The sequence below is a fragment of the Chionomys nivalis genome, chromosome 13 (genome assembly GCF_950005125.1).
Source record: "Chionomys nivalis chromosome 13, mChiNiv1.1, whole genome shotgun sequence".
Lineage (NCBI taxonomy): Eukaryota > Metazoa > Chordata > Mammalia > Rodentia > Cricetidae > Chionomys > Chionomys nivalis.
In genome coordinates, this window is record NC_080098.1 from 61002299 (window position 1) to 61025362 (window position 23064).

Genomic DNA, 23064 nt, shown 5'->3' on the forward strand with positions numbered 1-23064 from the left:
ATGCATTAAAAACCCTTGGCACACGTTAATATAAGGATGGTGCTTTCAGATCAAGCTACCCAGCTTATTATTGGTCAATTGCGAAAACTTTTCTGCTCAAATTGTGCGTTTTACAACCCTTGGCGGAAAACCTGAACTTTAGGCTCCAGGTTGCCGGCTTCCCCCTTGGCTCTCACAGACCATCTGGTTATTGGAGTGGGAGTCTAGAGAATAGTGGCATCGCGGTAGCGTTTGATCACGGTCCTCTTGAGCCAGGACTGAGAGGCGTCCCTTGAAGCTGCAGGCGACAGCGGGCTAGGAGGAGCGTCGCCCAGCGGCAGAGGCAGTGAGCGTGCAGGGATGGGGGTAGGGGTTCCTACCACCCGCAGCTCTAGAGGCGGTGCCGGAAGGCGGGGCTGAAGCCCATCGGAGCTGCGTATTGGCTGGCGGGATGAGGAGGAGGGGTAAGTGTGTCGTGATTGGCGGATGCCGGCGCCGGAGGGGGCGGGGCCTCTATAAAAGACGCGTGCCTTTCTCGGCTCAAGCAGTCGGGCTGTCCGAGCGGCGCGGCCGTGGAGCACCCAGAAACTGGCGATCAGCGGGGGTGGCGGGGACGCGAGCAGCGGCTGCGTGGGGTGCAGGGCAGGCGGCCGCACCGCTTCACCTTCTTTGCGGAGCCTGGTGCTGACTTAGAGCGACTGCAGTGAGGCGACAGCCCCGGCGAACACCCGAGAAGAAGCGGCCGTGGCGGCGGTGGCGGCGGCCCCAGCCATGCTGTGCTATGTGACGAGGCCGGACGCAGTGCTGATGGAAGTGGAGGTGGAGGCAAAAGCCAACGGCGAGGACTGTCTCAACCAGGTGAGGGCGACGCTTAGAAAGGGGGTTCCCACTTGTCCTCGGGAAGCCTGGGGCCTCGGGGATGATCCTCAGGAGCCAGGCGATGTTGCAGCAGCGGCCCGTGGAGCGCTCGTCCCGGACACCAGGCTCCAGCCTTCTCCTCCCCGCGGGCGGCGGGGATGGGGGGCGTAGAGGACATGTCTGTGGGGGCATCCCGGGCCTGAAAACCAGGACGCTGCCGGGCGTTGCAACCCTGTCTCCTACCATGGCACTTTTCTCTAAAGAAGGTGGCCCGGCACACCTGCCGCAGGTGTGTGCGTGATGCCGCCCGTGGGGGGCCCTTTTAAAGCCCAGCAGCGCCACCCGCGTCCCGGTGAAGGGGGGATGAGGTGGCTGCAGACAGTCGCGGTGCCCGGGATTTCCTAACTGACCAAGTGGGTCCATGTCTCAAGCCCCTTCTCGGAAGGAGAGTTCACCTGACACTCTGGGCTTGCTGGGGATCCAGAGTATCCTGGGTAATTTTCAGGGAACGGTTCTGGCAGTCTCCCGCTTGGAGTCTTTACACGTGCTTTCTTTAGCGTGACTAAGGCTCGGAACAGTATTTACATGATGGATATGGAAGACGCATTGAACCTCTTGAAACACTGAGCCTTCAGGACCTGTAGACCTGAGCTGATTGGAAAGCCACTTGTGAAGCTTAGCCGACACTTGTGGCATGCTTCCTCAATGTGTTTGTGTTTTTGGAATCCAGATGGTTAAAACTATCCAGATAATACGCTGCCAGATCAGCTGTGCAGATGGTGCTGGCAGAGGGAATTCCAGCGATTGGAGCAAGAAATAACCCCCCCTCCCCTGCTTCTTCCTTCTCAGCCTTTTGGGAAGTCTGTTTTGGGGCTCCTTTCCTTGTGCAATTGGCCATACCCTAGGAGGTCCATACCCAAGCAAGGCCAAGCTTCCTTTGGAGCACTGGGTTTGGGCATCGCTGGTTCCTTAAAACATTGTTTTCCCATTCTACCACTGGAATTATAACAAGGTCAGAGTAGGTGGCTGCCCTTCACTCAGATGGAGCCCTTGACTTTGCATTGCTTATACCCACTGCCTTTGTTTTTGTTGTTAGGTGTGCAGGCGGTTGGGGATCATAGAGGTTGATTATTTTGGACTGCAGTTCACCGGCAGCAAAGGTGAAAGCTTATGGCTGAATCTGAGAAACCGGATCTCCCAGCAGATGGACGGTCTGGCACCTTACCGGCTCAAACTGAGAGTCAAGTTCTTTGTGGAACCCCATCTCATCTTACAGGAGCAGACAAGGTAAAGTGAGGCGGAAAGAAACCAATGTCAAGTACACTTCTGATTCCCTAGAAGGTTGTCGGTGCCCTCCCAGAGATGTTCCCTGGGCAAGTTTGACTTCTGCACAGGAAGTTCAGGAAAAACTTAAATTTGTTTTGCAAGTTGGCCTGGGTGGGTTTTCCAACTTAATTTTTCTGGTCTCTGTAATATTGATGGGAGAGCAGGGTTGACTTCTTACAAACAAAAAGAAACACTCCTACACACCACACACACACACACACACACACACACACTGACTTCCTGACAGCTATGTCTAATGCCCGCTAGTAACCCCGCCTCGGCAGTGTTACTACAGGTCATTTTCGGCTGTTCTAACCGAAAGCAGGAAACAGTTCCTCTTGGGTTACTTAAACTTGGTCAATCTTCAGCCTAGTGTCAGGTTACAGTGTGTAGCCGGAATGTTCTGTCTAGCCTCCCGCAGATTTTAAAACTTTTTAAAGTTTCACGAAAACTTAATGAAAGGACTCTTTGAAGGCCATTGTAACCGAATTCCAGCCTACAGATATATTAAACATGATTGTTGGGCATTAGACTTTTTTCCCTCCTTGTTAAAATAAGGGCCACCAGCCTTGGTAGACAACTGAAGCATGTGGTCTCCTTCTCCAAATGACCAAAAAAAAGTGTTTCCCTCTGGACTGGCTGTAATACTTTTCTCAAAGATGAACCCCAATAGAAAAGTAATGTTTAATATTTATTACTGAAATGCAAGAGACTTACAGTGGCATGTTGAAAAAAGGAAAATGATTGCTTTGAAAACCACAGCAAACTTTGGATCTCAGCACCGATGTTTTCCATCCTCCCGTGGTTTGGAAGAGTGCCATGCATGTGAAAAATGCGGCCCCATAGATTTCAGCTCATAATCGGAACCAGGACCCTCAGAGAGGCTTTGCCATCCCGCGTTTTGTGTTTACCAAGCAAACGGTGCAAACATTTTAAAATACCTTTGCTCGAATTTGAACTGTACCCTTTGCCTGGCTAAGGCGCCGTAAAGGTCGAGAGCCTTGTTTATGGAGGGAACCGGCAGAATGAATCTTGAGTGTTTCTGAAAATATCTCACAAATGTTCGTGTGATGGCATGCTTAGAGATGCTGAGCTGTCTCTGTTAGTCACAAGAGGCTCTATCTTTTTTAAACTTTTACTCCGTCTGTGTGTGCATGTACATGTGTGAGTGCATGCCTGTGCATGCACGCACACCTATACGCCTGTGGAGGTGAGGGACCAACTTTCAGGTATTGGTTCTCTCCTTCCACTATGTAGGTCCCAGAGATTGTACGATTGTACTCTGAGCCATCTCATTGGCCGGTATCTTTTTTTTTTTTTTTTTTTTTTTTTGGCGAGCAGTCATATTGTGATGCTGCCATGATTTCGGGGCTTCCAGGTGCACCCCAATTCTAGTGATACAAATTTATTTTTGAAATCAGTCAAAATTTGGAAAAGCAAATACTTTCTTTAAATCGTGGAAGGATAATAGCATCATAAATTTGTGCTGAGAATGTGTTCATGCTTTATGATGACAGATAGTCTCTACCCATGCTCTCCTGTAATTGGGTCAATACCTATTATCAAATCTACTTTATTCATGTAAGAAAGAGACATTTATGAATTAGTATTTGAATCAATGGCCTACATTGTTTGATTTTTTTTTTTCATTATTGACTCGGTTGTCTTTGACTCTTGGGATTTATAGCAAATGACACTCAAAGAATGTACCTTCCTCATTCAGTTAGGTAATTTCAATTGATCTTCATCCCTTTTAGAAATCCTATAGAATGGTAAGTGTAAGCTGGGCCCTGTAATCCCAGACGCCTGGGAGACAGAGAAGCAAAGATGACGAGGTCTGCTGTGCATGGGCTACAGCGTGGGTTCCAGTCTAGTCTAGAAAACTTAGTGAAACCCCATGTCAGCGTGAAAGGAAAAAAGACAGTTGAGAACACAGCTCAGTGATTGAGTGCTTGCCTGACCTACCCAAAGCCTCAGTTCAGAATAAAGAAAGTGGGCACAGGGAGGGTGGTGTCGTATAAACCTTTGAGTGGTTTTATTATATTGGTGAATATTGCATAGTTTTATATCCGAAATATAAAACTTTAAAAAAAAATGCTTCACTTTGATGACCAGTCTGTTTTAATAGCTTCATAAAGTAATACCTAATTTGCATTTGTATCCTTTAGTCAGGAGGTCAGAAGTTGTGCTAGGTCCAATTTAATTTTTTTTAATTATTTATTTAAGTGTATGCGTGTTTTCTTACATGTGTGCCTGTGCACCACACGGTGCTTGAGGAGGTAGACGAGGGCATTGGATCCCCTGAGACTGGAATTATACAAGGTTGTGATCCACCATGTAAGTGTTGGGAATCGAACCTGGGTCCTCTGAAAGAGCAGCAAGTCCTCTTAACCACTGAGGCATCTCTCCAGCCCCCTACAATTAACATTTTTTTAAAATCATGGTACTAAAGAGCAAAACTACTTTTCTTCAATGTGATATTAGCAAACAAACAAAGCCTGTTGACAAACTTTTTGAAGTCCTGTGGTTTGTTATAAAATATTTATGTTAAACGCCATGAGTCTACTGCAGATCTGTTTGTATAGTGAGGGAACACAGCTTTGAGAACTCAGTTGTAAGAGATGGCTTTCCTGAGGCAAGCCATGAGGGTGTCTTTAGTGTACTGAGGGGCTCTGGACGCTTCATTAAAAGGAAATAGCTGGGCAGAGCTGCCCTCTGCAGATCACTAAGCAGTGTGCTTGGAGTAGAGCAGGTTTAATGTGGATGGGATATTAATATGTACTACCTAGCATCAGACCAGGCGGACTGCTGAGAAGGATGCAGGCAGGAAGGCCTCGGTACCATTGGGGGACCCTGGGATTCAGGAAGAAGCTATTTCTCTGAAGAGGAGCGGAGTGCAGGCTTGGTTCAAATGCTATCTTAGGTGGATTCCAGTGAATCTGGTCTTAGACTTAATCGTAGATTTGGTGACCCTACCCAGATTATTCCATTTGCTCTTGAATAGGAGGCCTCGATAGAAGGAGTCTTGTTCAGCTGGCTGGCATGTTTACAGATGGAGACAACAGGTATTTTTAGCAGATGTTTGCCACGCTGTGGATTGAAATGAAAAGGGAAACAAATTAATGTGCTCTGGAAATAAATCTGAAATAGTAATCATCTAAGAAACTCCTGCCTTTCCGGGACTCTCAGTTCTTCATAATGAATTTTTCCAGTACTTTCAAAACTGGAGGTTAGGGAAGTGCACAGTTCATTTCCACAGTGGTGATTCTACCATTGTACCTTTCCCTGATGGCAGGGTCTTGGCTACATTTTCAGAGCTCTGCGGTATCTGTTCAGAACAGTCCAGTTAGTTAATATCTGGATCCAACTCCTTCTTCTGGCTCTGAGGGCACCAGACATGCGCTTGGTGCACATACATACATAAATGAAGGCAAAACACTCATTTATATAAAATAAAATAAAATGAAATTTCAAAACAAAACAAAAAGCTCACCAAGCCAAAGTTACAGTCAAAGCAAACATGATGCGGTCATTTCAATCCAATTCAGGACCAGCCAGACTGACCCTAGCGAGGGTCTGTCTGTAAGTCATGTTCAAAGTCTTAGCGTTGTCAGTGTTGGTAAAGGTTGTTTCCATAAGTTACCTCTGCATGATTAAGAGTGAGTGCATTCTACGTGATGATGCAGCTGCAGCCAGTGTGTCTATTATGAAGGTTCATGTATCTGTTATAAAGTCCATGTATGTTCTTTATACTCTACTTGGGATGGCAGAATCAGGCTCCTCCCCTACCTCTACCTTTCCCGTCCCCCTCTTTCTCTCCTCCACCCCCTTCTCTGTTTTTTCTTGCCAAAATATAAAATAGGACCCAGAGAAATTAAACAAACGAACTAAAAACTAAAAGCATGCATATATGTTATTTCCAAAGAAATTATAAATTGAGTTTCTGAATCCTACTTAAAGTTTTCCTTTTTGTCAAAACTAAGGGGTATTTATTTGCATTGCTGTGTGGTGTTTAATTTTAGACAAGGGACTCTCATTTGGGCATCTTCAGCTCATACATTTATATGGAGCATTCAAAGGGCATTTTAAAAAAATGATATTTCTTGTATTCATTTTGTGTGGGGGAGTATGTTTAATATATGTGATGTGTGTATGTCTGTGAGTGTGCAGGCACATGCTCATGCATGTGCGTGCAGAGGCCGGAGATTGGTAGCTTGCCCATACAGGCCCTATTTCCATGGATGAAGACGTTCTGTAGAAGTGTGGGTTTTGTGCTTTTAAGGTAGAGGATCCTGCTGGCGCCTGCTGTGGTCTTTCCAGGCTGGAAGCCTTCCTGTGGCAGTTCTCATAGCTTCTTCAACTGCTCTAGGGGTCAAGGAGGAACATCGTTCAGAGTGCTTCCATTTGGGGCTTGAAAAAGATCTCCTTAAGCCCATGTAGGGACCAAACTTAGTAACTCTATGATAATCAATGGCCCCTGACAGGTTTTGACTGTGAGCCCTCTATGAAGTAGGCCTGATGGTTTGATATGGCTAGATCTGTTAATACACTGGCACTCTGAACCCGAACCCTAAGGTTATTTTCTCAACCTCCTAAAAGTTTCAAACATGGAGGAAAGTTGAGGATTTTTGTCATGAACACCCACATAGACACCTCCTCATCCTACTATTAAGTTTAATGTGCCTACTTTATTATACAGTTAATCATTTATCAGTCCCTGCAACCATCTATACATTTTTCAACATGTCATGCTTAAGTACCCTTCCTTCTAAAGACTTCAGTGTGCTTATCACTAAGCAGAACTTACAGCTTGTGTTTGGTTCTTTTTTTCTTTCTAGTTAAAATTTGCATGGGATAAAACATATAAATCCTACTTATATCTCTTAGCGAGATTCGATGGGTACATGTTTAAACAACACCTCAGCCAGTATTCAGAGCAGTAACATCATCCACCACCTTAGGACGTCCCTGTCTTTCCGCACTCAGCCCACACTGCCCATCTTCACCCACTGACGGCCCTGGCGCTACTGTGGTTTTCCATCTTAGATGTGTTGTCCCTGCCTGTTCAGCTTTTCTCAGGGCAAATCATCCAGTAGGTTCTGCTCGATATCTGCCGCCTTTTATCCATCGTGAATCTTGTTGAGGTCCATTCCTACTGCTGTATGTATCTGCGCGGTTTTCTTTAGTCATGTGTTCAGTTTTCTTCTTGTCTCGCTTTGTTATACGCTGGGGGGTTGACCGGGGCCTTGAACATTCGACGTCAGTCCTCCGATCTAAATACCAGCCTGCTTGTTTCTTCCCACTGCTGGCTAGTACTCCGTCCTGTTTGTTGAACCAGTCCTACTGATGAGCGCCTGTTTCTATGAATAAAGCTGCTATGAACATCCTAATACAAGCTTTTTGTTTTCTTGTAGACACATGTGTTTTCATTTTCCTTGAGTAAATACCCAAAAATACAATAGCCAGGGCAGGGGATGATTGTTTAGTTGTGTGAGTTCCTGCCAGGCCTTTCCCCACAGCATATGCACTGTTCCGAACTCCTGCTCTCACAAAGCGTGTAAGAAAACCGAGTGTCTTTGCATCCCTGCCAGCCTTCTGGTGGATGCATAGTGGTAGAGCATTGTGGTTTTAATTTGCATTTCTCTGATGATTAACGATGTCTGTCAGATTTTCATGTGCTCGCTGACTTCTCCTGCATCTCCTTTGGTGAGATGTCCAAGTCCCCCATTTTGATCCTTTGCCTTTACTTCTGAGCTGTCCGCATTCCTTATGTATCCTAGATACCAATTCATTGTGAAATCGGAGTTTTATAAATATATGTTCCCCCTGTGGCTTGCCTGTTTTCCTCATGCCTTTTGGTGTGTAGGAGTTTTTAATTTTGGTGAGGTCTAATTTATTCTTTTTTCCTTCTTTCTGGAATGTGTTCACTATGCTCTGAAAAGCCTTGTCTACCCCCCAGTCCTAAAGGTCCTCTTAGGTTTGGTTCTCAGGACAGTATGATTTTAACGTTTACATGTAGGCCTGTACTCCATCCTGAACTGATTTTATTTTATGAGACTGTTATAAGATTCGAAACAAAAAACCCTCACGGCAATTTCTGTTTCCATTTGCTCGTTTTTAAATATAACTTGGCAGTCGGAGTTTGGTTTAAAATAACCCTATGCGGTTAAGTGACTCACAGACAGAGATGGGATGTTTGATTGTAATGGGGTCTGCCTGGGGTGAATGGCAGTCCAGACAGTATTTCACATGCATGTGCTTCAGGGAAAATTATGGTTCAGTTATTGGTAACTGGGTTTTTGAAAATAACTAGGTAGCCATTTTTTTCTAAAGATGCATTGGGTTCATTGCTTGCATTTCAAATATGAGGCTGAATTTAGCTATTTTACATTTGTTGTCAAAAGTTCTTCAAAATGCTGTAACTGGCAAGAATACTAGGAGGTGGTACCCAACAGTAACTGTCCTCCTTGCCTTCTGCTGCCTTGACATGATGCTGTGACCAAGGCAACTTATTAAAGAAAGGGATTTCACAGTTCTTACAGTTCCATCGCCATCATGACAGTGGGCAGGCAGGCGTGGGGTTGTAGTTGTAGCTAAGAACTTATATCCTGATCCACAGGCAGGAAGGGGGGGGGGGAGAGAGAGAGAGAAAGAGAGAGAGAGAGAGAGAGAGAGAGAGAGAGAGAGAGAGAACTAACTGGGGATGGCATAGGCTTTTGAAACCTCAAAGCCCACACTCTCAAGTGATGCACCTCCTCCAGCAAGGCCACACCTCCTAATCCTTCTCAAACAGTTCTTCAGCTGGGGAGCAAGCATTCAAACACAGGAACCTCTGGGGCCATTCTCATTCACCCATACAGTAAACTTCCAATTGGCTTCTGGAAAGTTCTGTTATGAGTACTAGAGAATTTTTCTGTGAGATGATCAGTGTTAGGACAAGAGAGTCCTCTGATCCATAAACCCTCAAGATAAGTGGTCCCTGGTTATTCCTTAACTCTGTGAAAATGCATGCATTTATTTTTATTTTTTTTAAAAAAATTAAACATTTCATTTTATGTGTGTGTGTGTGTATGTATATATATATATATATATATATATGCATGCATGGTGCCCACAGAATCAAACCCTGGTCCTTTGCAAGAGCAACAAGAACTCTGATGGCTGAGTCATCTCCCTAGCCCCTGAAAAGGCATGGATTTTAAAAGAGAAATTATTGAAGAATTTTGAAGCAAAGATATATTAAGAGTAGGTGCTTCATGGTCATCAAGATGGCATAGTGGATAAAAATGCTTGTCACCAACCTGATGTGAGTTCAGTCCCTGAGACTTGCATGGTGGAAGGAAAGAACTGACTTCTAAAGTTGCTCTTTGACCTCCCATATGTACGGTGGCACTCACCCAAACATACACAGTAAGTGAATAAGCAAATGCAATTTTTAAAAGATTTTGGTTCCTTTTCAAAATTAAAATTGACATCTCAAGTTTTGCCCTGTTGTGAAATTTTTATTTTTACTTTGTGTATAGCTGCTTTGCTTCCGGGTCTTTATCTGTGCACCACATAAATGTCATTGTCCTTGGAGGCTAGAAGATGGTATCAGATCTGCTAGATCTGGAGTTATAGGTGGTGTTAGCCACCACACAGATGCCGAGACTTGAACCCCAGTCCTCTGAAAGAGCTGCCAGTACTCTTAGCCACTGAGGCATCTTTCCAGCCTCTCACCCTATATTTTTATAGCATATGTGAATTCGTTTGTACCTATGATACAAACACTTGACTTAGCTAGAATAATGCATCCTGGGCCCCACAATGTGGCTCATATATTAGAAATACCCATGTTCTCAGTAACTGAGGAAAATTTAAAAATTAATTTCCAAGTATAACCCCAGGAATACATAGAAAATGTAGTGTGAGCTTGTGTCCACAGGATACGTTTAGACATTTGCTTAAGACGTAGTAGGTATTTTTCAAAACCTTTTGTGTGTGATACCATGTTGTAGTCTATAGGGAACAAGATCGGTTATCCACTTGTAAGACATACTTTTAAAAAATATTCTCTGCAGGCCTGACGTCTTTGACTACCTCTGCTTGTTTTACTACTAATTTGTGATCTTTGACCCCTTTCATTAAAAAGAGAAATGAAAATGGTGATGTGGTAGATAGTTAAGGTGAGCAGGTGGGAAGAATTCATCCTCACTCAGAGTCACTCAGATCCTGAGCCCTCACTGAATTCCCATTTGGAAACACATTTCTGGGCACTGCCACCCTCTTGGGGAGAGGGCACTGATAAGTCTTGTGATAGCTCATCAGACCTGGTGGCACTGGCCACCCCTGCTCCCTTACACTGATGCCTGGACCCTTGTCACCCAGAAGCCCATCTGTGGCTGGAGTTATTTTGATAAGATATGCTCTTTTTCACCAAAGACAATGTGTTCCATTAAAAATAACAAAAACAACTATCACACATGTCCATCCCATAACCCCAGTGTGGGGTGGGGCACAGAGACAGTGCATGGCAGATCTTTATTGACTTGAGATGAGAGGTGCCCATAAAGCCATGAAAACTGCGACATGCAGGAAGAGGTCTGCGAGACACTAAGGGGAGGCGCTTGTGCCCACTGTGCCCTGAGCACAGTTCAGGCTCCACTGGCTGGAGAACACCAGCGTGCCCCATCCCCCAGGCCTGTGTTCCAGTTCCCTTCCACTCCCCGGGAACGATGGGCATCGCTCTGGGCTCCTGGCCACCTGTTTACGGTGGGTTGCCGTTTCTTTGCTCTGCTCTCGCAGCTATCCCTCCAGAAGTAGGCGTAGAGAATTTGGAAGAAGAAATTGAATAAATTTGAAAAGTCGTCTTTGGCAGTTCTCCGTACTGTTTAATAAAGCAGGAAGCAGTTTCAAACTTTATGCTAGGAAAATAAGTCAAAAGAGACCTTTACATCCACAGTAATTAAATCACGAGGTCTGAGTTTGTGGTGCTAATCTTAAAATCTTTTGGCACATGGTTTCTTCTTGAGTGTATGTATAGATTAGATTCAGACTGTAGGCTCCTGAAAACATAGCCTTCGGTTGAATAGCAGAGGTACATCAGGATTCCATTGTCCCTGTGAGCAGCAGCAGGGTTCCGTGAGAATTTAGGCCTACTCCTCTGATATCATGTTCTGATTTTTACTTATTATTTTTTTCCTTTTGAGACAGGGTCACTGTGTAGACCAGGCTGGCCTAAACTCACATAAATCTGACTGCTTCTGCTTCGAGAGGGCTGGGACTGAAGGTGTGGGCTACCACATCAGCTAGCCACACAGCTATTTTAGAAGCAGTTGTTTTTCCTCTGGCAGTTCCTTAGCCCCAGCAGGGCCCCTTTCCCAGTTTAGCAGTTTGGAAGCAGTGCTTTAAAGACTACCAGATGTCTGGGTTAGTCAAAGCTGTGTCTGTTCTCTTTGAACGCCACTCTGCATTTTACAAAGTATGGAAGGAACTGAATTTAAGGGGGTCTCATTACTTTCAACGGTTATCATTACCGAATATGCAAAGATTGTATTGACTGTCTCTTAGTTAAGAAAGAGGAATTACTCTTGTCAGCCTGGTGGTTTGAGGTTCTCAGTGCAATCCCTTGCTTCTGTCACCTCTCTTGTCCTAAGTCCTTGTCTTACCTTTCTCATCCTGGTCCCTTGAGTGGCAAACTCAGGTTGGAAGCTTGTGTCGAGGCCTGGGAAAGCGAGGAGCCAAGCTCACGCAGGGTTTGGGGCTTCACCAACGGATAGGTCCTTACTGTACCTTTTCAGCACACGCAGAAAGGCTGCCGCAAGTCATTAAAGAAAGTTGTAACTTCACATTCACAGATTTTATAGCCTGTCCTCTGCGGTGACTCAGATAACCCCTTTGGGATTTTGGACAATGAATTTTCCCAGGAATTTCTGTGGCATGCATACCTTGTAGTAAGTGTAGAATTTAATGTTGCATTGCTTAGGGTAGGCTCAAACAGCAAAATTGAGATTGGAATATAAAATAAACACAGGCACGTGGTGCTTGACGTGCATTTCTGGAGCTCTCTGGTGTCAGAGGTAGTTAAGTCAGCCCAGATGCAGTTAGGTAGATAATGTGATTCAGAAATAGGTGGTCTGTACGGAAGGCAGACTAAAAGGTGGCCAAGTTAGAGGACAGGAGAGGAGCTGTCAGGACCCATTGCCGTAAAGCTGGATCTTCCGAGTGGAGGGATGGGTCCCTATCCAGAGCACAGAGACAGGAGGTGTGACTGGACCCAGTCGGCCTGGGTTTCGGCCACCTTCAGGCATCCCTGTGAAGGATTTTGAGCAGAAAGATGGGGTGTTCACTGGAAGCAGCTTGGATGGTGGGCTGGCAGAGTCTGGAGGGGAGAGGGACCCTGAGGTCACCAAAATTCTGGCCACTTCTAGGCTTGGAGTGGGACCAAGGAGGCCCAGATGGTCGGGAGAGCTCTGAGGCAGGGGCTGGAGAGAAGGCTCAGCGAGAACTACTGGTCTGGCAAGCTTGGGGACCTGAGTTCAATCCCTGCAGCCCATAAAACCAATGCCAAGCATACCCTTGCCAGCTAGACTAGCCTAATGGATTCTAACTAGGCCAGCAAGAGACCCTGCCAAAGGAGGTGGGTGTGATCTGAGGGCGACACCTGAGGTTGTCCTCTGTCCATAGTCTTCGACACGCTGAAGAGCATCTGGCTGGTGAAGGCTCTGCTAGGTGGGCTTTGGAGTAGGATTCTGAGAATTCAGGGGACATTCTGTTTTACTGTCCCTGAAGATTAGAATCTACTGCAAGATAGGTTTCCTAGCTGAGCACAGTAGTTGTGTGTGTGTACAATCTGCAGAGGCAAGAGGATCCAGAGTGAATGAGGCCAGCCTGAGCTATTCGATTCCCCGTCTCAAAAAACCAAACCGAACAAGCAGGAATATTGACTCTTAATGTTCCTTTAAACCATTATAATGCTACTTGAATTTTTATGAGATTTTATGTCCTGATTTGAAGAGGGAGCATGCAGTGTTGCACATGTATAAGTCAGAAGACAATCCACGGGAGTCTCCTTCCACTGTGTGGGCCCCAGGGATAGAACCCAGGTCCTTAGCCCTGGCTGCAAGCTCCCTCAGCTGCTGAGCCATCCCGCTATACCTGCTCTCTTTGCTTAAAAAAAAAAAAAGAAAGAAAGAAAGAAAGAAAGAAAGAAAGAAAGAAAGAAAGAAAGAAAGAACGAACTTGGTTGTTTGGTTGTGAAATTGTAAAGCTAGTTGAGCTTGTGGACCCCCACAACCCCCTCCCCCCCCCCCCCCCCCCCCCCCCCCCCGCCAAGCACTGGGTATAAAACCCCAGCATTCTTTCCCTGCGCCGCACCCAGTCCAGAAGGCTGGCTGAGATCCTGTTATCCCCAGCAAGGCTCAGTCATCCTCTCCTCCTTTTGCAGGCATATCTTCTTCTTGCACATTAGAGAATCCCTCCTGGCAGGTCACCTCCAGTGTTCCCCAGAGCAGGCAGTGGAGCTTAGCGCCCTCCTGGCCCAGACCAAATTCGGAGACTACAACCAGAACACTGCCAAGTACAACTATGAGGACCTGTGTGAGAAGGAGCTCTCCAGCGCCACCTTGAACAGGTGAGGCCACCGCCGGAGGCCAGCCGCCTGCGTCGGCTAGCCTGAGTGTTCACAGCCACCGACTTGATAAGCATCAGGAAACTGGCCTGCTGGTGTTGTCACGGGATTTGCGAGATAGAGCACTGGTTGCCGCCAGGTTTAACCACTTATTTTCAGAAGACTCATGTGCCTTTTATTTGAGAAACTTACCAACGCAAAACAGCCCACACAGATAAATGCCCTTATATGAAATTCCATAAATAACAAGGATCTCAAAAGTGCCTGACCTTTTAAATATGCAAATCTCCTACAGTAAAAATCTAACGTGTTTGTTGGTGTTTTTGCTTCATCCCAGCAAGAATTACAGCCTAAGAGGCCTAACTTAGGCAGCTCAGTTACCTGTTCCGGTGTACGCAACAAGCTAACCCCAGCTCAGTTTAAAACAACAGACATTATCTGAGAATGTGTGGGCAGGGAAAGAGCTGTGGCCTGAGGGCAAACCAAGCCCCAGAGGTCAGTCTCCTCTAAAAGCCCAGCTGAGTCCAGGTGACTCTTGGAGCTTCTTGGCCAGCCTCCTTCTCTTGCCACCTGACCTCAGGGCCCTTTCATGGTGTGGTAACTGGCTCACCTGATGTGAATGAGCCAAGAGTAAGAGAGAGGAGCCAGGAAAGAAGTCAGACCTTCACGGCTCCATCTCAGAAGTGAGTTTCATGCCAGGTCTTCCACCATTTTCTGTTCATTAGAAACCAGTCATTAATGCAGACCATACTCTGGGGAAGGCTACATTGGGAGGTCAGATCTTCAAGAAACACAGGAGAGACAGCCTGGCCACAACAGAGAATATAGATCTATGTTTTCTTCGATTGCAAATAATCTCATCAGTCCCCTGTGCTGCTAGCCTATCAGGAAGCTCGTAAAGTCTGTGTAGATAAATATATGAGGGGATCTAACCTGCACATTTGTCTTGTGTGTATGTTAGAGGTTTTTCCATAATTCTTTCAGTTTGCCAGTAATTCCTGCATGATGGTTTCTCAATATTTGTTGAGATCTTTTTTTAAAAGTGTGTGTGTGTGTGTGTGTGTGTGTGTGTGTAAGAAAGCTGGTGAGAGTGACTTCTTTCCTTCCATCTCATGTGTCCTAGAAATCAAATCCAAGCCTTGAGCAAACACCTTTACCCACTGAGCCACCTCACTGGCCCCGTAGTTGCGATTCCAACAGTGTCTTGGGGTATTCTACAGTAAATGAACTATGGCATTTGGTGCCTTTGGGATCCACAAATGACCACTTCCCTCTAACCCGCCAGTGAAAACCCTGTGCTTTTGGAGTCGAGTGCTGCCCTGTCTAACTCTGCACCTTCGCCTGTTTCGCAGCATTGTTGCCAAGCATAAGGAGCTGGAGGGCATCAGCCAGGCTTCGGCAGAATACCAGGTTCTGCAGATTGTGTCAGCAATGGAGAATTATGGCATAGAGTGGCATGCTGTGAGGGACAGCGAAGGACAGAAACTCCTCATTGGGGTTGGACCCGAAGGCATCTCCATCTGTAAAGATGACTTTAGTCCAATTAACAGGTAACCCAAGTCTTCAATACACACACACGTGCGCGCTCATAAGCATGTATATTATCTGTTGCTTTTCTCTGAAAGTAGAAAACGAACAGAAATTCTCCAGACATCTCTGTCAATGAAGTGACTCATTTTATAATTTATTCATTAATTACATTCAAGCCTTAATGATTTAATTATTTCTTAAATGCTAACTTAAAGTACACTAGTGTGGCAGACTAATTATTTCTCATAGTGGCTCAGGCCATAAATAGCTGTGTCTGCTTCTGCACACACACACACACACACACACACACACACATCGAGGGCACCCCAATACTTGTCTCCATAGTACACGCTTGGCCTGCCTCAACGTAACCAGTTAGAATCATCACAGAACACCCCAGGCCAAGTGTCTGGTTCCCTTCCGGTCGGGGCAGTCCACAGAGGCACAGCCACACCATGCTGCACTTCCCTTCTGAGCTCGCTCACTCTTCTCCTCCTGCCTTTCAGGATAGCTTATCCTGTGGTGCAGATGGCCACCCAGTCAGGAAAGAACGTCTACCTGACCGTCACCAAGGAGTCTGGGAACAGCATCGTGCTCCTGTTTAAAATGATCAGCACCAGGGCAGCCAGTGGGCTCTACCGGGCCATCACCGAGACGCACGCATTCTACAGGCATGTACCGCTGCGTGTCTCCTAAGTGTAGGGCACAGCTTAGTGTGTTTGGGTGACAGGCAGGTTGCTGTGAGTTCTTCCAGCTCTGAGTCCGCGAGTGCTTTACAGAATGAGAGAATAATTTCTCTGAACCATCTATGCTATGCCAGTGGAGCCCTTGTCGCCATAGAATGGTGAGCGCCTGTGCCTCACAGTCTCCTGCCTTCTCTCACTCTGTTTCCTTCCACAGCCACCTCCCAGCATAACCCCAGTGCCTGGGCCTGTTCTGCCACTGCTGCGTCCTTTCCCACAAGTGTGGCACAGGTCTTTCCCTGCTGAGAAAGTCCCCATCCTGAGCCCTCACACCTGACATACTCAAGATACTTTTTAAGTTTAATTTAATTTTACTTGGTGTTTTTGGTAACAAAATCTCACTGTGTGTCCAAAGTCAACCTGGAATTCACTGTATACTGCAGGCTGGCCTCGACTCAACTGCAGTCCTCCAGGCTCGGCCTCCTAACGGCTCAGCCTGCTGGCATTCAGCTAGTCACAGGTAGGGGGATGCCTGGCCATAGCGAAGGTTTTTAAACAGCATTCTAGAGGGGCCTTTCAAGCTGGGTTGCGATTAGGTTCATACTTAGAAAAAAATTAAAGAGAAAAATGTAAGTTCATAGGAAGCCTTCAGATTTTGTCATGTTAAAATAGACTATGGAGCAGAACAGAAAATTGGGAAGCATGTTTAATGTAAGAGCCAAGACTTCAAAGAACAAATGCCCTTTTGCTTCCACAAACTGCTGGATGGCAGCTCACAGTCCAGAGGAGCTGTGGCATCTCATCTCCATATTTCGTCTTTTCTTTTCTTTTTGTTTTGTTTTTCGAGACATGGTTTCTCTGGAACTTGGTACGTAGACCAGGCTGGCCTCGAACTCACAGAAATCTGCCTGCCTCTGCCTCCCGAGTGCTGGGATTACAGGCGTGCGCCACCACCACCTGGCTCTCATCTCCATTTTACAGCTGCTTCCTCGGAAAGACTTGGAGACCCTGAGAAGCAGAGTGGAACCATAGAGACACTAAGCATATAAGATGGAAAGAACTTAGACATGAACACAGGGTATTAACTGTCTTAGTAAGGAATGTATTCAGTCCATAGAGTGCTTACCTAACATGCGTGAAGATCCACATGAACCGGGCACAGTGCAAGTCTGTAATCCCGACAGCACTCAGAAGGTGGAGACAGGAGGATCACCCGACACTTCAAGTTCTCCTTGGCAACATAATTCAAGGCCAGCCTGGGTCGTGTGAGACCTTGTCTCAAGGAGGAGAAAAAAAGCTGGGTGTGGTGGTACCTGCCTTTAATGGCAGCTCTCAGAGACAGAGAGGTGTATCTCTGTGACTTAAAGGTCATCCTGGTATACGTGGAGCACTCTAAGACTGCTGTCTCAACAAAACAACCAACAACAACAATAATATTGAGTATCTGCTAAGCCAGTCATGGTGGCACACAACTATAATCCCAGCAAGCAGAAGGGCCAGAAGTTTTAGGCCAACCCGGGCTACCTTTATCTAAAAAAGCAAATAAGTAAGTAAGGAGATAGATGGATGTCAGATAGAAAGATGATGGGTCGTAGATAATTAGTAGATAGATAAGTAGAAGCTAGATTGAGAGATGAAGGATAATAATGACAAGGTAGGAGACAGAGCACTGTCTGTTGATACAGTTTCTATTGATAACAGTATCTGATAGTCTGAGTTCTGAAGCTTCCTGGGCTTTTCCATCTTAAGTCGGATGTTCGCTTCTACCTTCAGGTGCGACACAGTCACCAGCGCCGTCATGATGCAGTACAGCCGGGACTTGAAGGGCCACTTGGCATCTCTGTTCCTCAACGAAAACATTAACCTTGGGAAGAAGTATGTCTTTGATATCAAAAGAACATCCAAGGAGGTGTATGACCATGCCAGGAGGGCTCTGTACAACGCCGGGGTAGTGGACCTTGTCTCCCGGAGCGACCAGAGCCCCCCCAGCTCGCCCCTGAAGTCCTCCGACAGCAGCATGAGCTGCGGCAGCTGCGAGGGCCTCAGCTGCCAGCAGAGCAGAGTGCTGCAGGAGAAGCTGCGCAAGCTGAAGGAAGCCATGCTCTGCATGCTGTGCTGCGAGGAGGAGATCAACTCCACCTTCTGCCCCTGCGGCCACACTGTGTGCTGCAAGAGCTGTGCAGCCCAGCTGCAGGTAAGCGGTCACTTAGCCCACCTGCCCATCAAGAAGGGGAGGAAAGCGGCCATCTCCACCCCGAAGGGTCTCTGCGTCTGGTGACTGCAGTATTGTGCTCTTTTAGAGACATGTGTATCAGCACACTCCTGTCACCCCTGGCTTCGGAAATGAGGCCCAGACTGACAAAGTAATGTATCTTGAAGCTAAACCAAGACCTAGAATCCAGGCCTGCCTCTTCCATTTTACATGGCCTCTTGTTTTCTGATACCACCTAGTAGGAATGTATGTATTATTTGCCTAAAATTCTAGTTAAAGAATACATATGTTATTGTTAACAGTGACTTATTTACCCTATTTGTATATTTTATCCTTTTCTATACTTATATTTATTTGCGTGTGTGTGTGTGTGTGAGAGAGAGAGAGAGAGAAACAAGAGAGAGAAACAGAGAGAGAGAGCGCGTGCACATGTGGAGGTCAGAGGACAATTTGCAGGAGTCAATTCTTTCCTTTCTACCTTGTGTTGCTGGGAATCAAACTTTGTTTGTTAGGCTTGGCTGTAAGCATCTTTACCCTCTGAGCCATCTGACCAGCCCATTAATTTCCTTTTATTACAGTTTATTCTTTAGGGAATTCTGTTGGCCATTATCTGCTAGCAAGTCAAACTAACTTTCATACTAAAAAAAAATAATAAAAGCAACTCTTATATAGCATATATCCTTTTTTGCATCTTACATTTCCTCTTAAACTAAACCTAGTCCTGCCTGTCACCTAGTCCTTACAGGCTGCGGTGACAGAGCTACTGTTAGGATTGGACAGTGAGCTCAGGAGCCTGTGCTGCCACAAGAAGGGTTTCACCTCTGAGTCCTGGGCTTATCCATTCCTGCCCACGTAGTATGACCCTGTGCCTATCTTCCCTTATGGCCAATGAAGGGTGTGTGCTAGTCAAGAAGCCACCAGATACCTGTTGCCCCTGGCTACAGGGCATCTGCCCACTGGTCTTGACCCCAAGAAACCTTAGCCAAGGCCTATCTCTAGACATATCTCTAACATGGTGGCAGAGGCGCAGTGACCTCCTCCTATGTATGTGACTCCAGCATGCTGGAAGGAAAGCTGAGTTAACAGAGGATTGGGGAACTGGCTGAGCCAATAAACTGTCTGCATTGCAAGGCACAGGGACCTGAATTCAGTCCCTAGAACCAGTGTAATTAAAAAGGTGGATGTAGGGAGGGTGTGGTGAGAAAGGAACAATTGCAGGGGTTCTTAATCCTGGCGCTGGGGAAATGGAGACAGGAGGACCCCTGGGGGTCACCTGCCAGCCAGCCCACCTTAATCAGTGTTCTCCATGCCAGTGAGAGACCCTGTCTCCAAAAAGAAGCAGAAAGCATACACACACAGTTGGCCAGAAAATGCAATTTTCTTTAGTGATAGTCTTTTCATAAAACTCATTTTCAGTCCTTGTAAAGTGTAAACATTCAAGCCTGCTATAGAGCAACTGAGAGCCTAGAAATCAAAATTGAAATGGCAGCTTATCTAGAAAACAGAGTGTGGTGGGTACCAAGGTTTGCTGTGGGGCAATGGTCTGTACCCTGTCATTTGTATTTTAAATAAATGCTGATTGACCAGTAGCCAGACAGGAAGTAGAGGCGGGGTGACCAGGCAGGAAGTAGAAGTGGGACAATGAGAATTCTGGGAAGAGGAAAGTTGCAGTATGAAGCTGTCACCTAGACACAGAAGAAGCCAGACACAAAGCAAGCAAGATGTGACTGTCTTGCCAAAAAAGGTACCAAGCTACGTGGCTAACACAGACAAGTATTATGGGCTAATGTAAGTTATAAGAGTTAATAAGAAGCCTGAGCTAGTAGGCGTGCCAGTTGATGATTAATATAGTCCTCTGTGTGATTTCCTTGGGACTTAATGATTGCGGGAACCAGGCAGGACAGAAACCTCAGTCAACAAAGGTTGACCTCCTGGGCCCAGGTCTGTTAAACATTCTAACCAATGTTGACTTCTTTTCCAGTCATGTCCGGTCTGCAGATCACGTGTAGAGCATGTCCAGCATGTCTACCTGCCAACCCACACCAGTCTCCTCAATCTAACTGTCATCTAACGCTTCCTGTGATTACTGGACATGCCATGTCCCCACGAGCCAATCTGATGTCATCTAATGTATCCTGTGCTTACCGGGCATGCCAGATCCCCGTGAGCTGCAGTATTGTAAACTATAAGAATATGAACCTTGTGAGGAAATATCTCACTCTCAACACCCATCTGCCATGAGACATTTCAGAAATGAAGAAGAAAAGAAAAGCAAGAATGCAATCACTCCTCTTCTGTGAGTAGAAGCAACAGCCCCAGGGGCCACAGGAAGACCTCTGGGACGTAGATACATTCCTTCTTGGACTTTGGGTTTGTTTGTTTGTTTTTTTTAATGACCAAGTAAAGGAGTAGATACAATTGTCTTGTCAGTTAAGTGGCACCATAGTCCAACAGTGGGTACCTTTTAGGAAGTGATGTCATACGTCTCCTTAACTTCTCCCGAGGCAGCAGATTTTATAAGAGTTTTCAACTTTTCCTTGGTTCTTTTTGTACGGTCACGGAGTGCTGAACATTTGTAATAGGAAATTACAATAGTCGTTATAATGTCAGTTCTGTCTTTATAACTCATTCAAGAACGACTGGGAAGCTAACAGATTGAAAAGCAGTCCTGTGACTTCTCAAGGGCAGGCATGTTGTTGGGTTGAAACCAGTGTGGCTGAGCAGACAGGTAACTCAATGTGGGTGACTTCTTGGCCCTTCTTTCCCATACCCCAAACCCCAGGCCTTTCGGGGGCTACCAGTTTGGTTAAACAACTTCCAGGGCATAGTCATGCATTCACTGGGCTTTTTTGATATTGGAAAGGAAAAGTTTGCAGACAGACTGACAGACAGGGCGAGAGTGTCGGAGAGGCTCCTGGTGTGCTCAGGTGCTTCCTCACTTCCCCTAAGCACTCACTCCAGCTGCACCCCTGGGCTGTCGCCTTGCTTGAAGATCAAACCTTCTACAGCCTTACCATGGGTTTTTAGACAGCGTCCCTTCTGTGTGTTTTATTTCACTTGGTTCATGTTTTCTTGTCAGTGCTTCCGTATTCTGTGTGCTGCCCCTGCCCTGCATCTTCCAGAGGCGGGGTTAGTGTGTTCTGTTGCCATGTTCTTGATCATCTTTTCACCCCCACTTGGGCATTTTGGAAGCTAGTGAGCTAGGGGGTTTTCTAGGCCGTCAGGAAACCTAGCTGACCTCATCGGGTGCAATACTAGCTTGTGAAAGCTAGAAACCTACACTGTCACTTTACCGAGATTTCTGCGTCTGCGTTTCATATTGCCTTAATGTAGCAGCGATCTGTTTATGCATTTGTTTCTTTGCACAGACATTTTGTCAGATATTAAAACTCTACTTTTTTATGGCACATTAGCATATAAGCCTTTATTCCAAGAGGTATTTATTTTTTCACTTGTAAAAAAAATAATGTTTCCACATTTAAAAAAAAAAAAAAAACCTCTGTTATATCCTAGAGGACTTCTGTCTTTTATATTCAGGATAATAAAGACTTTAAAGCAAACTGGGCCTTTGTGTTCTCATGGTCATTGTCATTTAAGACATTTTCCAGCTGAGTGAGCACTCACCTCAAGGTTGGCAAATTTGAAAATGTTTCAGGAGTTTGTCTTCTTCGGGAGGATTTGCCTAGCCCTTGTCTCATCTGGGGTTTGGGACCTACAAGATTAAAAGGTAGGTGACCCTGATGCTATGACACACGGCCAATGGAAAGGAAAAAATGGGAGAGGGGGACATCAAGATGGTTCACCAGGTCAGAGTGCTTGCTGCACAAGCCTGATGACCTGGGTTCGATCCCCGGGACCCACACAAAGGTGGAAGGAGACCGTAACTTGGCAAGATTGTCCTATGATGGCCACGTGTGTGGCTCACAGGGCTCAGTCGGAGCAGAAACTGTGCTATGATGTGCAGGGCGGCCTTCCCACAGGACCCCTGCAGGCTATGCTGGGTCTTAGCTGCCTTCTGTGCTGCTGTGTGGTCATCTCTTCTGAAAATGCTTGGTGAGGAAGAGAATATTACAAAATATCTGCAGCTGAAACCTTTAAAATCAGGAGACAGACCCAAGTGTGCCTCCCACTGATTTCCAAGAACCGGTTCACTTATTCAGCGGATTATTAGACACCAACTAAGTTGTTATGGAGCCCTGAAACTTTAAAAGACGAAAATAGTCAAAGACACAATACAATCACTTACCTAAAGCCCAAGACTATCAGACGCTTAGTGATTCCCAATGTCTGTGTCGTGCCTGCCGCATGCATGGGTGCTTCTGTATGAAGTTATATATTGTTCAGGTTTGTAAGCATGGCTGTCTCAGAATGATAGCCGGGACGGGTGGGTGGTCAACAAAGAATGGCCAGGGGCTTCCTCAGCTCAGCAGCTAGCACGGCAATCCATGTATTACTTTCTCGAAGAATAGGAGGTGAGGCACTGTTGAGCATAGGAGACACTAACCTGCCTTTGGTTGGAGCCCAAGTTAAACCAGTTTCAGAGGAACCTTTGAACGAGACCTTCACTCTGTAGTTGGGGAAAGACTATAGGACCCTTGCCAAGGCTACAGTGAAGCCGGTGGGGCTGGCCCATGCTCACATGTCAGTGCAGCAGTGGGAACCTAGGCGCTGAGGGAAAGCATGGCATGAAGAAGCTGTGAAAGGAAGCTTGAGTTCCAGATTTGACTATCCACTTTTCTGCTGCCTTCAGAACTGAGAACTGGTGGTTCGGGAAAGCTTGTCCAACAGCGTGGTTATCTATTGACATGAAAATAAGGAAAGTAGGGGAAAAGAAAATAAGGAAGTGGGGCTGGCAAGATGACCCTGGG

At 46.1% G+C, this 23064-nt stretch overlaps 1 protein-coding gene across 1 annotated transcript; it reads left to right on the forward strand.

Annotated features, from left to right (window-relative positions):
* The first annotated feature begins 542 nt into the window (after positions 1–542).
* Mylip (myosin regulatory light chain interacting protein) lies at positions 543–21760 on the forward strand. Its single transcript, XM_057788126.1, has 7 exons — positions 543–837; positions 1934–2124; positions 13589–13774; positions 15124–15321; positions 15808–15966; positions 17752–18178; positions 20178–21760. The coding sequence occupies exons 1-7, from the start codon at positions 751–753 to the stop codon at positions 20265–20267; spliced, it is 1338 nt and encodes a 445-aa protein (XP_057644109.1). The 5' UTR covers positions 543–750; the 3' UTR covers positions 20268–21760.
* Positions 21761–23064: the final 1304 nt, after the last annotated feature.

Coding starts and splice junctions, on each gene's coding strand:
- Mylip (XM_057788126.1), top strand. CDS start 751: ATGCTGTGCTATGTGACGAGGCCGGACGCAGTGCTGATGGAAGTGGAG. Junction 838..1,933: donor GCGAGGACTGTCTCAACCAG/GTGAGGGCGACG, acceptor TTTTGTTGTTAG/GTGTGCAGGCGGTTGGGGAT. Junction 13,775..15,123: donor TCCAGCGCCACCTTGAACAG/GTGAGGCCACCG, acceptor CCTGTTTCGCAG/CATTGTTGCCAAGCATAAGG.